Source organism: Leguminivora glycinivorella, chromosome 1, assembly GCF_023078275.1.
Source record: "Leguminivora glycinivorella isolate SPB_JAAS2020 chromosome 1, LegGlyc_1.1, whole genome shotgun sequence".
Taxonomy (NCBI): domain Eukaryota; kingdom Metazoa; phylum Arthropoda; class Insecta; order Lepidoptera; family Tortricidae; genus Leguminivora; species Leguminivora glycinivorella.
Window position 1 is genome coordinate 17,745,593 of NC_062971.1, and position 18,434 is coordinate 17,764,026.

General features: G+C 42.4%; 1 protein-coding gene across 1 annotated transcript in view; it reads right to left on the reverse strand.

The window, feature by feature from the left end:
* LOC125229617 (dynein axonemal heavy chain 2-like) overlaps positions 1 to 18,434 on the reverse strand; it is a 66,232-nt gene that overhangs the window by 12,096 nt on the left and 35,702 nt on the right. Inside the window, 28 exon segments of the mRNA XM_048134503.1 lie at positions 491 to 720; positions 815 to 1,041; positions 1,141 to 1,244; positions 1,570 to 1,774; positions 1,874 to 1,997; positions 2,297 to 2,478; positions 3,009 to 3,150; positions 3,695 to 3,834; positions 4,418 to 4,570; positions 5,016 to 5,131; positions 6,651 to 6,799; positions 7,310 to 7,471; positions 7,996 to 8,102; positions 8,183 to 8,301; positions 8,405 to 8,588; positions 9,000 to 9,145; positions 10,128 to 10,240; positions 10,834 to 10,998; positions 11,244 to 11,429; positions 11,889 to 12,091; positions 12,593 to 12,748; positions 13,367 to 13,503; positions 14,240 to 14,357; positions 14,437 to 14,562; positions 15,109 to 15,327; positions 16,074 to 16,211; positions 16,455 to 16,596; positions 17,451 to 17,643. Of these exon segments, the coding sequence (XP_047990460.1) occupies positions 491 to 720; positions 815 to 1,041; positions 1,141 to 1,244; positions 1,570 to 1,774; positions 1,874 to 1,997; positions 2,297 to 2,478; positions 3,009 to 3,150; positions 3,695 to 3,834; positions 4,418 to 4,570; positions 5,016 to 5,131; positions 6,651 to 6,799; positions 7,310 to 7,471; positions 7,996 to 8,102; positions 8,183 to 8,301; positions 8,405 to 8,588; positions 9,000 to 9,145; positions 10,128 to 10,240; positions 10,834 to 10,998; positions 11,244 to 11,429; positions 11,889 to 12,091; positions 12,593 to 12,748; positions 13,367 to 13,503; positions 14,240 to 14,357; positions 14,437 to 14,562; positions 15,109 to 15,327; positions 16,074 to 16,211; positions 16,455 to 16,596; positions 17,451 to 17,643 (4,386 nt within the window).

Consider the following 18,434-nt stretch of genomic DNA (forward strand, 5'->3'; position numbering starts at 1 on the left):
CAAAAATATAGCACTATAAGCTGTTCTGGCTTCAGAATTCAAAAGGCCCAATAAAAACAATTATGTTACTTCGTCACAGGATAGATTAAATATAAGATCATCCATCCCATACATTAAAATGCGTCCGCCTAAGAACGCGCATACCCTACACCACACATAGATGGCGCCACAAAAAAAATGTCTTGTAACTTTAGATTATACTTGTAGATGGCGTTAAGTATCACTTTTGACATAGATTTATGGCTCGAAAGTGACAAATAATCGATGGCAACAAGGCAATTTTTTGTGGCGCCATCTGTGTGGTGTAGTGTATGGGCGTTCTTAGGCGGTCGCATTTTAATGTATGGGATGGTATGATCTTCTTATATTTAATCTATGGTCAAAGCCAAACGGATCACATATATGCGAATTGCGCATATTGGTTTTTGTTTAATTATATAATAATCCTCAGAAGATCGCCTGTTATGATTATAACTCTCGCACTACTAACCCGACAAGCCAGTAATGAGCGCCTCAGCCCTCTCAAGCTTGAGGATCAGCTGCCTCGACTTCTCCTCGAGTTCCTCCTTCTGCCGTAACTTCTCGTCGTACTCCGCCTGCAGTCGCGCGAGCATCTCGCTCAACTCTCGCAGCTTGGCGCGCGCCTCCGCGAGAATCTGCTGTTTCATGCGCAGGGACTCCAGGGCTTCCTCTAGACGTTCCTTCTTTGGTTTTACAATTCTGTCAACAGCAGGAAAATTTGAAAGGATATGATAGTTAAACTACCGCTCTTCAACACAGTAACGTAAGTAGTTAGTATTATAAATGCACTCACTTGTATACTTTACCATACTTCTCAATCGCCCTCACCCACAAACACAGCGACTTAGCGGCAGCTGACACCGTGCCCACGATCTCTGGGTCAAAATCTGGCTTGATCGTATAGGTGCCTATCTTCTTTAGGGTTTTATCAGAGATGTTATCTTTATCAAACTCTCGGAGACGGTCCAGGAAATATTGATCACCCAGTTGCCGCTTTGCTTCGGCCCATGTAGGTTCTTTCTAAGTATTGATAAGTTTTGGTATAAGTATAATCTATTCAGTAGATAATAAAAGGTTATAGGCAATTCATTTATATGTAAACTACATTACTAAGATTACCTGTAACAGTATGAGCACAGCCTCCATAACCATCTCGACTTTATATGGTGGTTTTGCGTATGATTTTACTTCTGTGATATCTTTCTTATTTAGAGCATCCAAAGGCCTAAAAAATATAAATTATAATTCGAATCATACAAACGTAAACAGCAAGGCCCTAGGTAAATGGCTGGATAATTCCACCTATATAGAAGGCTCATAAATTTTTAGACATATTGACCTGGATATAGACCGTGATAACCTTTTTGATTTTTATTGAGGTCCCGATATTTGGACGGATATCACGGTCTATCCCGGTAAATACATATAAGTCTAATGAAACTAACCGTGAATCATTTAAATCATAAATATTTGGTGAAAATTTACCCCTAATTTCATCCTACATTTTACAGTTTTCCCAATGCATTGTATAAATGAGGAGAATAGTAACCTTGACGGCTTCCTCCAGAGCGGGCATGGCGCTAGCCAAGTCCCTCATGGCGGCCTCGGCGAGCTTCTTGCACTGCACCTCCTCTTCTTGCGTTTTCTTGCTGCGTGCCGCGACGCTACGCTGTTGCTCATCCGCGTTGCGTTGCTGTACGTTGATCACTCCCATGTATTCTATACATTGTTCCGTGTACTCCGCCACTTGGACCTAGCGAAATAACCAACGGCGTAATATTGGGTTTTACATTGCGGTAATTAATCTAGTTATTACAAACATTTATTTAAAGCGATTTATCGTAGTCCAAACCTTAGCCACAGCAAGTTCTTCTGACATCAGTCCAACAAGTTTCGTGGTTTCTTCGACTTTTCCTAATCCGTTTCTTAGCTTGTTTGCTTGTAGGGCAATCTCATGTCGTTTCATCTTCAGCATTCTGTCAATAAATTATCCATTATATCTACAGATCACGAAGACGCGCGGACAGAAGCACAGACAGTACAGATCGGTCCACAAATCAACTTTGGTTTGTACATTTCACAAGCGTGTATTCAAGTCCGAATGCTGGCGCGATACCGCTCAAGAAAGAGCAAATAGGCGTGCTCAGGAGGCCAAAACTCATTTTGGGTCATCGCGCCAGCCAATTAAGTAGCAATAAGTAAGTATTCAAGACTCCAATTTGCAACAGACATTCTTTATCATTGTACAGCAATTAGGTAGTAAGCCCGAACTCACTCCTTGTATCCCGCGACGAGCTCCAGGTAGTTAGTTGGAGTCACGTAGTTGGTGCGCCGGATCTCATTGTACATCTTCACCGAGTAGCGGCCCACCGACGAGTGGATCAGAGACATGATGGACGCCACGCTAGCGCGCAGGCCATCCTCGCGACTCTCCACTAATGATTCCTTACGGCGAATCTGTATATAAAATGAAGGAAACCGTCTTAGTTCTTCTCCACTTCCTTGCTAGTTTGAGCACGGAATAAATAAAAATACTAATGTACACAAATAACACTTCAGTTCAAGGTCGAATCGTGTTGCCCCTTTCTAATATAATTGCTACGTAGCCACGCCACTGGCGATCAAGTCGATCAAGAGGCGCGTTCCTACACACACTGTCTAAGGTCGTGTAGGCGTACGCGTATGGTACTTATGACAGATAGAGTGAGATAATTATGACAGGCAGAGTTTTTGACAGGCGGTAACAGTGAGGTAACCGAGAGCGGTGGTGGTAATAGTACTCTTTAGTATACTGTGACGTATTAATGCGAGCCAAACGGAGCTGGATTACCTGATCAGAATAGTGTCCGATAACTTGGTTTGAGCTTAGTGACACATTTGGAACAATTTCTATTAACATCTTAGTCATCTTACCTAACTGTTCCTAGAGCAGATTATAAGTATTAAGTATATCTGGCTAGATAAATAGATTTGAAAACACAGCTAACCCTAGGTCCCGTGATGGAGGCGAGCAACTCCACTCCCTCCAAGAACTTGTAAGCCACCTCGAGCAGCGCCTCGCGGGGCCACTCCAGGAACCAGTTGGTCGTCGTCGCGTTGATGAGCGCCGGGTACTGACGGATGCGATTTCTGTAGAGTACACGCAACACTTCAGCAGTAGGCCCAGCACATGATTGTCGCGAGGGTATGTCGCCGCGAGATAGATTACCCGTCCTTATGTTATGTCATTAATACAGTTAAAAGAGAAGACTACATGTCATCTATCTCGCGGCGACATACTCTCGCGGCTATTATGTGCTAGCTACAGAGGCGAGTGCAACTGGGGCCCATTTCTTGAAGCTACAAGTTACAATTTACATTGTCTAATATGACAAGTTGGAAAGAGGCTTCCGCGTATAACTTTCAGTTTTGAGAAATGGGCCCCTGGTCGTGTAGTATGACATTTGTGACGCCAAAAATACCTGTAGCAAAAACTGTACAGAGGACCAGCTTAGCACGTCGCAAACAGTTATTTTATTGCTTTTCGTAGACGCTGGGTTTAGAAAAGGGGACAAGAAAATGTTTGGGCCTATGGAGGTTATTAAAATTTGACAGAAACGTGATTGTTGCAATTATAGAAGATTTGTACAGATGCCACTCACACAGCTGTCGAATATAATTTATACAGGTTTACCTGAATTCTTCTCCGATAGGGCTGAAGCACAGAACGATTCGCATATTGGCGCGCACTCGGTCCACCAGGAAGAGATAAACGGCCTCATTCGTCTGCAGTATGTTGGCGTTCTTCATAGGCTTCTCCAATGCTGATTTTATCTACATGTAACAATTTAAGACTTTGACTAATTGAATAAAGCCCGGCAACCTTCAAATCTAGGGTGAACAGGCATCTTCTGGGCGAGCTCACTCCATCGTCTTTTCCTTTGGCTAGTCTGTGGCCAAGTGCAAGCCCATTTATAATTTAAAAAAAAATCGGGAGCCTACTACACAGAGATAGAGAGAGAAGTTGAGAAAAAGAGGTCAAGAGAGCCTATCTAACACGTAGAAAAGAAAACAACAGATTTAAAGACCCCATTTTATTGGCAACGTGCGTGACAGAGTGGCCCTAATTGTCACAAATACATCATCTTACGGACAATTCCAACATTACCCATTTTAGCCCGATTCTTTTTTAGGTCTCGGATTTGGAAAACAATCTCAGTATATTGTTCCTGAAGGGATTTTAGTTCATTTGTAGCTTGATCATATTTTTACTTGGCCGTACTAAATTGGGTGCCAAATGGCACCGCTAGGCTATAATGAGTTTACTAGCGACCGCAGTTGGAACTAATTTGACACCATATCATTTCACATGGAAAAGACCACAAAATGAAGGCAGCACCATTCGTGCACAACTTACGTCTTCGAACTCATCCTGTTTGAATAAGTTGGTGACTTCCCCGCTGCTAAGCAGGTTATTGACTATTTCAGTGAAGGTCTCTTCTGCAATCTGTGTGTCCGAAAATATGAAGGTAGTCTTCTTCGCCTCCACGCCCGTTGCAGTGTATAACGTCTGTAGAATAAATATATTGTTTTTATACTACGTCGGTGGCAAACTAGCATTCGGTCCGCCTGATGGAAAGCGGTCACCGTAACCTATGGACGCCTGCAACTCAAGGATTGTCACATGCGCGTTGTCAACCCATTAGAAACTTATAAACTGCCTTTTGCTGTGTTAAGTACACAACAAAAAGGAGTGTACAAGTTCTAAAGAGGGTTGCCGACGACTCAAAGGAAAATAGACGGAACAAATTAGTTCCGTAGGTCCTTCCGTCACCAGCACTCTCGTTGAGCTCTGGCAGCCTTACTCACCGGCAGGAACACAACACTACAGATTGACTATCTTTTCTGGTAACAGATTTTTATAAATGCTAATCACCAAAGGAAAGCCCCGGTAAAATGCTTTTATGTTTTTTATCAAACATGCTTAGGTACATTCATCTTCCATGTTTGGCTACCTTAAGGTCCTCCTTGAAGTCCTTGACTCCGTAGGTCTTAGTGACCACGACCTGGAAGGAGTTACACTCGCAGATGTAAGACGCTACTCGCGTCAAGCTCTGACGCCCTGACCCACCTGGACAAAAATAAAACAACGGTTAATTTTGTTTAGAGCTAGACAAACAAGCAAAGTAAAGATCTTCTACAGCTGCTAAAAGTCACCATTAGCGATCTTCATGGTACATACGACCAATCTCGCCTAGTGGTGTACTAACAGCAACACTCTTAACTAACCATCGGCAGACGTTATGCCCTCGTAATAAGGATGGCAAATGTACAGCTAACAGTGTTGCCGGTGGTACCATTTCAAATACGAAGGCCCGATGGCACTCGAAACTTAACAATAGGGTATACCTCCCTACTTTGTAGTTAAGTCGGTCTGTGCCATCGGGCCTTCGTATTTGAAATGGACTATACTTTACTGGGTATACCTCCCTACTTTGTAGCCTTTCAACATTTATTTAAGTTTTTTTTTTCTTTTTTATTATAAACTGGCCAGTGATTGACCTTAGTCGCACCTGATGGAAAGTGACGACAAGGCCGAGGTTGTAGCTCACTGGTTCCGTAATAGCCTATTCACTCTTGACTTGAATTCACCCAGATTGTATTCGCCCGGGAATACAGATGAGGGAGCATGTTCCATTCCTTAGCAGTTCGCATTAGGAAAGAAGAGGCAAACCTCTTCGTGCGAATGAAAGGTAGGTCGACAACGTAAGGGTGAAACCGCTCCCCGCGCCTGTATACAGATGTAGTGCGAAAAGCTTTTCCTTCGTATTTATACGGAAACGTAGAACGTGCCATGCTACTTCAGTCAGTCTCAGTACAAGACGTACTGACACTGTCTGAACCAGCATGACAAATACGAAAACTTACTTGAACACATTTCTATGGCCTCTTTCATGCCTATATTTGTAACACACATCTACTAGTAATTATGTAGGTATTTTGCACCTTAATATTTCTTATTTAAGATATTGTCATAATGTTGTACATATATGAGTGAAATGTTCCACATTGTTAAGTATAAGTCATTGGCACGCTGTACGACCTGACCGGCTATTTTATTATTAATTATGTTAAAATGTACCTACACCTACCCGCACTCTAGATGGCGCTGAACACCGCCTCGTAATTGTGGCCGCGTTCAGATGTTTTAGAAGGGCAGTGGCCCGTTTCTCGAAAGGTACAAGCCTTGTATTACAAGTGTGTTTCCATGACAACCCATACGATTTGACAGTTCGCGCACTTGTAATACAAGGCTTGTATCTTTCGAGAAATGGGCCCCAGGTCGTTCAGCTGCGTTCGTGGCCCACTAACATGGTCTCGCCGGAAGATCAGCGCTGACCCCCGGGTCAGCATTTATGCTGAGGCGGGACCATTTCGCGGTAAACCAGAGTTACATTTTTTTAAATCTCATCACTTATTAGAATTATATATAATACTTAATTATGTATATTAACTGTGTTTACCATTGAATAAATTATTGAATCTGAATCTGAAATCTGAATCTGAAAGTTTCTGGAAAAATAAGAAGATCTTTTCGCACTACATCTGTATCAAGGTAAAGCAACCTACTAATTCACGTAGTGACGTACCAATTCCAACACACAGCATATTCCCCCTCGGCTGCGAAATGACCCGGACGATTCTGACAATATGCTCTATGGCGTCCTTGAACAGCACCAGGTCCATCTTCACCACGCCCGGACAGCTGTTGTATTCCTCCATCTGGTTTGCTATGTACCTGAGACATAACGATATAGGTAAGTGTCACACCTAACCGAGTTGTATAAGTGATCAAAGACCGTATAGACAAATAAAAGGAAAAGGTACGGTGGCCTAGATGGCGTTTCACCTTTGGGGAACTCTCGGCTAGATGGCGCTAATATTAATATTTAACATTTTAACACATATCAAGCTAAGACTGTGAGCCAAATTCTGAAAAATTTTAAGCCTGTGTCGAAAGATGCCAGTCTATGCACTGTGATTACTGATTACACATTTTACTTTGACAGTAACTCTCTAATACGCGATCCTCTTTGAAGTGATTCATAGTCAAAAATGCAGCAACTCAATGGAATCTCAATCAATAGGTAATCTCAAGGGAAACTCCTAAACCTACCTACTAGCTCCTCCTCACTTTGCCATAAATAAAAATATTTCTATTTCTAGTTTGTATTAAAGAAATAATTGGGATATAGACCTTGATAACCTTTTTGATTCTTGGTTAATTATGTTGCGATCTAAGACTTACTTTCTCAAAGCCTCGGGATCAGCCATATCGTCGTATACCTCGAACGGGTTGAGGAAATGGCCGAAGATGGGAGCGGTCTTGGTAGGACACACGGCGTGGAAGGTCAGCTCGAAGTGCTTGCCCAGCTGGTCGCCCATATGCGTCATGAACCAGTCGCGGTCCCTATAACCGTATATAACTGTTATAACCAGATAGTTTAATCGACAGAACAACTGGCAACGAAGCGGCACTATTATTATAATCAATGTTAAACAGCTATACTACTGGATCATACTTGGCGTACTATAAATAAGTACATACTGGTAGGATTCACGAGATGGTAATAAGAATCATCATCCTCCTTGCGTTATCCCGGCATTTGCCACGGCTCATGGGAGCCTGGGGTCCGCTTTGACAACTAATCCCAAGATTTGGCGTAGGCACCAGTTTTACGAAAGCGACTGCCATCTGACTCTCCAACCCGAGGGGTAACTAGGCCTTATTAGGATTAGTCCGGTTTCCTCACGATATTTTCCTTCACCGAAAAGCGACTGGCAAATATCAAATTACATTTCGCACATAAGTTCCGAAAAACTCGGACGAGCCGGGGTTCGAACACGCTACCTCCGGATCGAAAGTCGCACGCTCTCACCGCTAGGCTACCAGCGCTTAATAAGAATACTGTAGTGAAATATATAAATACACACTTTTCTTCTGTCAGTCGGTCTCCAAAAACTCTAAAGCATTCGCATATCCATAGTCTCAGGAAACTTCTCTTTGTATTCTGATAGTCTTTATTACTTCTCAGCAAACCCTGAAATCGCGTCATATTATAAATACCTAATCACTTTTGAAAATTTTTACAGCAGTTGTCACTATTTCCCATGCACTTACTTGAAATATTTTGGAGATGTCTCGCAAATTGAAGAGATAATGCATCTTACTGGGAGTCGGCAGTAATTTCGCCACAACATTGTTGAACAAGTCAATCGTCGCAGTTAGAACTATTTTACCTGAAATACAATGCAAGACAAGTAAGAAACTATTTATATTATGACAAAAAATAGTGAGCAAGCTGCAATAAATGGTCAAGAACTTAGATGCAAATACACTTACCAACAGATTTGGTTTCCTCGTCAAACTCTTGCATATGCTGCGACAACATGGTGCCGAATATCTTAATAAGCTGCTGCTGCGTGGGAGAGGTGAGATAGAACGCGTGGAAGCAGGACAACAGTCGCGGGGGAAGGGGGGAGCGCGCTCCGCCCGGAGGACCCGCCGCGCCGCACAGCACCATTCCCTGAGATTATAGATCAGACAAGATCATTATACCTACTCCTTATAAAAATAAACTCATATTTGCAACACACGGCATTAAAAAAGGCGACTAACTGTAACCATAGATTAAATATATCCCATACATTAAAATGCGACCGCCTAAGAACGCGCATACACTACACCACACATAGATGGCGCCACAAAAAAATGCCTTGTTGCCATCGATTATTTGTAGATTGGCGTTAAGTGTCATTATCATATATGTATGGGATTATATCATTTTAATGTATGGGATGGTATAATTTTCTTATATTTAATCTATGCTGTAACAGAGTACGGATCTAATATTACTATGTATTACGCTGCACGCAACTAGAACCCCCCTTATTGGGGGCTAGATTTTTTTTCATCGGAAGAAGAAAAGACGAATTACCCTGACGTTCTTCCTCCACTGTTTCTCCCGGTCAAACCAATAACCATAGTCGTGCCAGAGGCGGACCAGCTCGAGCGGCGGCTGGGAGCCGTACTCGTCGCGCACCGGCATGTTAATGTCGTCCATGAACGCGATCATCTTCTTGCCTAAATAGAACATACAATGAAGCTTGACAGTGTGGAACTAGTTATTTGTTATACAAGGGGGCAAAGTTGTATTTTAACGCCGAGTGTGGAATTGAAAAACGAGCAAGTGAAAGGATTCTATAGTTGAACCACGAGCGAAGCGAGTGGTTCGAGAATAGAATCCTGAACTTGCGAGTTTTTTAACACACGAGAAGTAAAATACATTTGCACCCGAGTGTAACACAAAACTTTTCCCCTCACTATAGCGAGGAAACTACAACGCAAAAAAATGCGTTTATCACTGCTTCCAGTAGTTCCACAGGTGGTAAATCATCTTTATTACTAGATTCACCTACTTTTATCAATTTTAAAGCAGTTAATTTGACTTTATACAAGGCCAAATTACTTTACCCACTAGTGGATAAAATGCGTTTTTACCCGCTGGTATTAAAGGACAAAACACGTGTTTCCGAGCTAGTGAGGGGAAAAAATAATTATACTATTCGGAGGAGGGGATCTAGATAGCCTTAACGGGTTTTCTAAATACCTACTAAGTTTCGTAGATGAGTATAGAATAGAATAGAATCTTTATTGCTCTCATGTTGGTACAGATAATAAAATGTTATCATTTACAGTAATACCCCGCTTAACGCGAGTGATGCGTTCGAATTTCGCGTATATCGGGGTCACTTGAATAAGGTTCCAAATTTAAGATCAAACCGAAAAGAGTTTATATTTTACTTGAAAAATTAAAATCAGTACAGTTTAAATTAACTTTAACATTTTCCATTTAAAAAACAATAATAGAGTGCAATTTTTTATTAAAAAAACAATCTAATGTTTACTGTGTGGCGTTTTGCTTCCGATCCATCAATATTTAAAAATCGCCTTATAGCGAATCCGCGCTAAACGGGGTCGCGTAAAGCGGGGTAAGACTGTAAATTGTTTGAAATAAAATAGAATTAAAAAAAATATCGAAAAATAAAAGTACGGCGTTACTCACCTCCAGCAGGCACATAGTTCCCTTTGGTTCGCTTCTCAAGCCTCGCCTCGATGATGTCCTGCACATTCGCCGCTGTAGTCTGAGCAGACATGTTGATGACTTGCTGGCTGTATCTGCAGTGGAAAATGACATTCAGTAAACATGAGCACAAATATACAAACTTTATTCGTTAGGATTATTGTCAGTAGTCTTAGTTAAAAATACTTATGCTCCCCTGTCCCATGGTTGAGGAAACTCTTGAAGGTGCCTGTGGGTTTGCCGACGATCACCTAGTACCCGGTTCCAAAGTATCCAGCCGCACGCGGGTATACTCCACTACCGGCAATAGGATGTTGTGGAAACCTCTTAACTTGATCACTTACACGGCAGGATCCAAACTGGCCAAGGTGCCCTTGGATGAGGAAAATCTTGCCGGTGCCCGTGGGCCCGCCGACCAGCACCCCATCCCGGCCTTCAGCATGTCCATGGTCACCAGATGCACGCGGATAAACTCCACTACCGGCAACAGGATGTTGTGGAAACCACTTACACGGCAGGATCCAAACTGGCCAAGGTGCCCTGGATGAGGAAAGTCTTGCCGGTACCCGTGGGTCCACCGACTAGCACCCCAAACCCGGCCTTCAACATGTCCAGGGCCACCAGCTGCACGCAGATAAACTCCACTACCGGGAACAAGATGTGGAAACCTCTTAACTTGATCACTTACACGGCAGGATCCAAACTGGCCAAGGTGCCCTGGATGAGGAAAGTCTTGCCGGTGCCCGTGGGTCCGCCAACTAGCACCCCAAACCCGGCCTTCAGCATGTCCAGGGCCACCAGCTGCACGCGGATAAACTCCACCGTCGGCACCAGGATGTTGTGGAAACCAGCGCTGTTGGGATATTGGGATTCATTTACTTTACAAATAAAATAGGGATACATGTAATACCTGCAGTAAGGTACGTTAAGCTAGGCAATTAAGACGGGGCCAAATTTCAACTCCTCGATTTTTTTCCATGTTTTACAATTTCTGCATTATTAAATAGGATGTCCACTGATCATATACGGCATTAGTAAACACTATGCGTCAATTTCAAGTTCATCGATGACTATCTATACAAAAAAAAGTCTGTTTACGCAGGGTTGAATCTCCAGTTGTCCGGCAGCCGGTCTTCCCACGGCTTGAACAGGCGCAGTCGCTCATCCACGTAGTAATCGTAGACAGTGTCCTTCAGGGGGAAAATGCCCTCGTGCTCGCGAACCCAGTTGTCCAGCTTGCGGCGAGGCTCCTCTTCTAAAGTGGCGCAGATTGACCAGATCATTCTGTCGAAAGAGGACAATTGATGCAGTTGAAACTTCAATGTATGTCAAAAGTTTTCGGGAATATGAGACCGACTGGATGGGCGCTATAAGCGAAGCGAGCCCTCTAGCTTATCTAAGTTTACTCAACCTATAGCTATTAAGAGTTATATAAACGTGCTCCTTCTCCGTGAGGAGGACAGAAACAGGTGTGAAAACAGTACAAGACAGGTGAATGTGTGAACACAATGCATCCACAAGCTGCAGCACTATGTGTGAAAATTAACCTGTCTTTAGTACTTCAAATCGCTCGAATAACGGGGACGCAACATTGGGACCGCCTATATGATACAGTCGCTCTGAATATCTCATCTCAGGCTACCGGCTTTTCCGGTTAGCATTCGAAATAACAATTCAGCCGCATCTGCACAAGTTACGTCATCGTTTTTATCAGCAAATGTCACTGGAAGAAAATATTCTTACGCGAAAAGGAAGCGCATCTTGGAAAAGCCCTCGTTGCCCTCCTCGTCGCCCGTGGGCTGCGCGGGCGGCGGCAGCAGCCCCAGCAGCCGGCACATGGAGCGCACGCCCGTCAGCTCCTGCCCGCGCACGCTCTGCCCCTCCACCAGGTGCACTCGCTTCAGCTCCAGCACCGGCGTCAGGATGTTCAAGAAATGCTGCCGGAGCTGACGCGGACAAACTCACAATGACATCGCAACATGAAGCTACTCTTGTTTGAATAAAGAAGACTTAGAACACAAGACAGAGAACGCGAGGTGTTTTGGAGTAAATCAATCATCAACAAAACCCAGTTCAGGTGGAACTTAATGGTGGCCAGGTGGCTTAGCTAAGAAAACAATAGTTTATGCTATTATTTATGTAAGATAGCTCGGTATATTTTCCATATCAGTACGATAGAAAGATATATCAATATCGTAATAGAAACGCTAACGATTTATCACCGTCTATAATCCATCTTTTGTCTGTGGCAAGACCCGAACCGGGTGTCTATAATCGTTAAATTTTTAATTTTTTTATTTTACTTTAAGGTCGTAACTTTAACATTTTTGACAAGATGAAAGAATATTAAAAGAGAAACACCGTCTGTATTAATAGAGAAAGCATCTGGTCACCCAAATATTTTCAATCTTAAAATTCAGAATTTAACAATCGATATTTTTACTTACAAACTCCTTGTACTCGGGATCGCTGATGGTGTCGAGCCAGGAGTTGACGAATGGCCACCAGCCCCAATCCTTGTAATCGTTGTAGACCATCCCATTGCGCGACACAGTGGCTGGTGACGCCACCGCAAGATCTAGAGTCTCGATCAAAATAGACACCTGGAACAAACCTGAACGTTGGAAAGCCTAGAATTATGTACAAATCATTATGATAGATGACGCCGAATTCTAATATCTCTATTTAGGCTTTCAGAAGACCGTGTAAGCACGAAGGACGATCAAACTTTTTTTATGACAAGTATGATTCTCAAGAAATACCATGAAGTTGTGAGAGCAAATACATTTTCCCTCACTAGCTCGGAAGCACGTGTTTTGTCCTTTAATACCAGCGGGTAAAAACGCATTTTATTCACTAGTGGGTAAAGTAATTTGACCTTGAATAAAGTCAAATTAACTGCTTTAAAATTGATAAAAGTAGTTGAATCTAGTAATAAAGATGATTTACCACCTGTGGAACTACTGAAAGTTGTGATAAACGCATTTTTTGCATTGTAGTTTCCTCGCCATAGTGAGGGGAAAAGTTTTGTGTTACACTCGGGTGCAAATGTATTTTACTTCTCGTGTGTTAAAAAAGTCGCAAGTTCAGGATTCTATTTTCGAACCACTCGCTTCGCTCGTGGTTCAACTATAGAATCCTTTCACTTGCTCGTTTTTCAATTCCACACTTGGCGTTAAAATACAACTTTGCCCCTTTGTATAACAAATAACTATTCTTACTTGAGAAGGCATGGAGATTCGTTCGCTGTTAACGAGCGTGAGTAGTTTGTTATCATCCATCACGGAGTTGAGGTTCTCGATCCAGATGGCATCCACCGGTCCGTCAAATATGATCCACTTCAGGTCGGGAGATTCGTCTGTTCACGTAAGTTAAGTGTTAAGTTTTCTTATATTTCATAACGGCATTTATAATCAGTGCTCGGACAAGTCATCGCAAAACAATCGCAAGACTGCAATAGAACAAGATCAATAGAGTTGCATTATGTACAATATTATTTAATTATAGTTTTCAATGACATTTATTACTGCAACCTAAAATTCACCATACAAACAGAGCTCGGGGTAGTCCTCAATCCACTTATTAATTGTATTTATTTTCACCATACTCTTATTTAAAATATTTAGAAATAACCATAATTAAGCAAAAAGTCACAAAACTATTTCAAGCGTGCCACTTTGAAAAATCCATGACTAAAAAGGTCAAATGTTAAATTATAAATTAGGTACGATAATATCAGCTTTAGGCACTGGTCCTATCGCGAGCTAGTAAGCTATGAGCTATCGGCTACAAAAACGAATAAAAGATAAGCACTCCCGTGCAAATAAAAGAGACACGGCTATTTTGATAGCTCACCGCTGGGCGAGTAACTATAAACATCGCCGTGTCTCTTTTATTCACACGGGAGTGATTATCTTTTGTTCGTTTTTATAGCCGATAGCTCATAGCTTACTAGCTTGCGGTGGGACCATAATAATAATCTTAAGTCTCGACTCTATTCCATAATAGTCTTGTCCCATGCCCATATCTGTTTCTGCGATGCCTTGTCCGAGCACTGTTTATAATATTAACAGGCTTTAGTCGGTATTAGTTACCTTGACAAACTGTACGCATAATGCTGCTGAGTACGCCGTCTTTCCACTCGCCCGTCGCCAGGTTGTACTCGCCGTACAACTCGCCGAGCGTCAGAGCTTTCGGGTTCATAGGTTGCACCTACAACGGACCAACCACTCAATATTTTCTACTCATTTATTTACTAAATGTCAGGTTATTATTAGAAACGTGTAGGTACCTGGACATTCTCAAAGCCTGGCACCCGGTCACGTTTGCACCGCGAGATGGTAGCTGCGAGAATCTTCCATGAAACTGTCTTGGCGGTGTTCGTGTCACCAAGGAGGATGCTAGAATGTCGGGAATTCTGCAATACAAAGTACCCAATATTTTTTAAATTGTGTCGTTTAACTTCAAACTCGGGTAAATCCATTCTGCTATAAGGTTGATTAATTTTCAGATTATACATATTATATATAGGATTTACCCGAGTTTGAAGTTAAGCGCCACAATTATCTATGTAGTCTCGATATACATACATACAATCATACATACAATCACGCCTGTATCCCATGAAGGGGTAGGCAGAGCACATGAAACTACTCAAGTTTCAGTGCCACTCTTGGCAAATAAGGGGTTGAATGAAAACAAAACAGTGACATTGCAGTCACAGGTTGCCAGCCTCTCGCCTACGCCACAATTTAACCCATATCCCATAGTCGCCTTCTACGACACCCACGGGAAGAAAGGGGGTGGTGAAATTCTTAACCCGTCACCACACGGGACAGTCACGGGACGGGGGAGTCTCGATATATTTTGGCTATAATAGTATATTAAGACTGTCTTTAACTATTTTTGTAGCTGCGAGTGCAGCCTGTGTACGGCAGATAAGATACGTAGATCCATAGCTTACCTTAGTTTCAAATGTCTGTATGACCTTATGCATAGCAGCCTTGGTCGGCTGCAGATTTACGAGCCTCATCTCCGCAGAGATTGCAGTTTCCAGCATCTCGTAGTCCAGCGTGGGCACCACCACGTCCGGGAAGATATCCTGCATGATGCCGTCGAAGAGCGGGACATCCTTGGCGGTCAGCCGAGCCACGTTCATGTCTCGCATCGCCAGGATTACCATCTGTATTAGTACCATTAGTCATCGTCATATCAAAGGACTACTGCGTTGTTTTATCTGTTAATCGACTCGAAAGACAAGCTGCTTTAAACCGCGACTTATATGAAACACTAATTGAACTGCAAGTGAAATACCCGTTTCTGCTTCAAGGGTGATAAATACGGTATACGGTACTGCCATGGTCGTGGAAGATGAGGTACCTATCCATAATTTTGGTACTTATTAAAATGATAAAACCATATCTGTTCTAATTCTCTACGATGGGTAGGATAAGAAACCCCACATAACTTTAGAGGGAAAGACTTACCACTTTTCTCTGCATTGAGACCATGGAGTCTTATGGGATCTGAGCGCCACATACCTCTGCCTCTGGCAAATCTGGGTGAGCACGTCTCACTTCCCCGGCGTACCGAAGCATGGCAATCATGGACCGCAGGCCAAAGTCGTAGTGGTTCTGCTTCGAGAGCTGCAGCATGCACATCTGGTACAGCGTGAACACCTGACGGGTAGCAATCAAAATGCTCCTGAGACATGTTCATCTCACAAACCATGCCGTGTCAGTCATGCTCCTCAAAAAAAAACACAAAAAAATACCTGATCAATCCTTTCCGCATATTTGACACACCACCACGGCATCACGTAGAAGCAGTTACATTTTACACCAGCACGAGAGAAAATAAAATTAAAAAAAAACATACCTACGCCCGTATATGTAGTGTAGAGGTAGGTAAAAAAAAAAAAGTAAAAACCTCCTGTTCCGGCAGATTGGGGTAAGCCCGTCTTTTTACTCCGGCATACCGGAGCAAAGCTACCATAGATCGCAGACCGAAGTCGTAGTGGTCCTGTTTGGATAGCTGTTGCATAGCCAGCTGGTATAGCGTGAACACCTTAGGCATGAAAATAAAATAAATAAAAAGACAAGTAAATAAACAGAATATGCCTGAAATCCTGAAGCAAGATAAATTTCGACAAGGTATCTATTTCCTAACTACTTCATCTGGTTAATGGGCTGTTTTTGAAATCAAATACCTAAGTTGGTAGTATTTATTAGGTAAACCCAGCCTTACACTTAAAATAGCCAGCATTAGGTACCGCGTATCGTGTAAGAAACTATTCTATGTATAGCTCACTTTTTTAGCATTGACTTTATAGGCAGTGAAGCCGTCGGAGAAAAGTGTGATCTCGGCGATGATGAGGCAGTCGGGCACACACATGGCGATGGGGCGGAACATGGATTTCAGGTTATCCGGCAGCTCCGTTCGGCCGGCATAGCTGCAAGTATTAGGTAAGGTCAATACGGGTAAGTGTATCATAAGGAAAGGTGTACCTGGCCTCACATTTTTGCCTTTTTACTCATTGTCAAAGGTGGGTTTGCGAGTTCATACTTTTGCTACTTGTTACTCACGATTAGTGGTAGACGTATTGAACTCTCAATCAACACTGATCATTGTTTAAACAGGCCAAATGGGAAGGGCAGACAGACTTCGCCTTATGACACACTTACCCGTATTGAGCTTATTAGTATTGTCTTGCAAATATTCAATTCTGATAAAATATTCTTATAAAAAAATCTTTATAGTGACTTTCAACGTGGAGCGGAAGTTAAATATTGCAAACTAAGGCAAGCCATCGCGATACAAAAACTCGAGTTTGCAATATTCTTACATCCGAGTTACACAGTGTTTTCATCGCACTTGCAATATATAAAATAATTCAACTAGAAATGTCATAACTGCCTCGGAACGAATTTTCTATAAATCCCGCACACTTAATGCGTTTTCACATTTTCCGACCCGATATCGGATGTAGGACCGATATCCCATACATTTAAGCCGCCATCTTTGAACTTTGCCTTTGAAATACTTTCGATATCAGATATCGGATTATCCGATCCGATATCGGATGTGAAAAAGGTACTTACTGTACCAGTGTGATGAAAATACTATTGTTAGCCAGGCAGCCTGTCCCCGTAGCCGAAATGCATTTCTGCGACGCGAAACGAAAAAAGTTCGGTCACGTCAATAAGCAAGAGCGATAGAGATAGATATCTACGAGCGTTTCGTTTCGTGAGCTTTTGTGCCATTCGGCTACGTACCCTGATCTATAGAAGTCATAATATAACCCACCCAGGGTTCATAGTGATGAAGATCCCACAGTTGGGATCCAGCTTAATGTCGGCGCCCTCGAAGAAGAACCGGCGCTGCTGCAGCGAGAGCGCCAGCAGCACCGCCAGGATCTGCTGCGCCACCACCGACAGCACCTCGATGTTGATGCGGTTGAACTCGTCGAAGCAACCCCAGCACCCGCTTTGGGCTATTCCTGAAGAACAATTAACAGTGTAAAGCGGTACAGTCGTTAAAAATACATACAGTAGCGGAAAAAATCTATTATACCTACTGGTTTACATCGAAAACAATAAGTCGTTTTTGTTTTAATTAGATTTTTTTAATATTGTCTTCGGTTACAGCGACAGTTACTCATGAAATAAAACTGTGGAAACGAATTAAATCGCGTATAATGAATTTGTAATTCATCCCGACGTTTCGATTTTTTTATCAACTATACAACTATTGAATCATCATTGCAAATATGTATTTAAATACTTACGAGTCTTAGGACCCACTGCACGTGGACCGTGAGCAGCCACGAGAGCCTAATGCGGATTAGATACTTTACACACACCAATTGTGTATGTTACTATATCAAATTTCTTATTATAAAAACACAAAATAGCGAATCCTACTTGCAATTTAATATAGATGGATGGATTTATCGATCTCAGAAGTCGTTGGTATGATACATTACACCACGTCATTATTTTACCATTTGAGGCCCACAGGGCTACCCTGCATAACTCGGGCATACGAATTGTTTTAAAAATGAACCTTAAGTTGCCCAAATAGTCTTTTTCATATGTACCTATATTGTAAATTTCCAATTTTTTTTAATTCATGAAATAATTATGTAAATAGGTCCGAAAAAATATGATAGATTATTTTCCGCTACTGTCCATACACTCACACCTGTATCCGATAGCAGCTGCAGGAAGAGCACACGAAACTACTCAAGTTTCAGTGCCACTCTCGGCAAATAACGGATGCCCGTGTGGT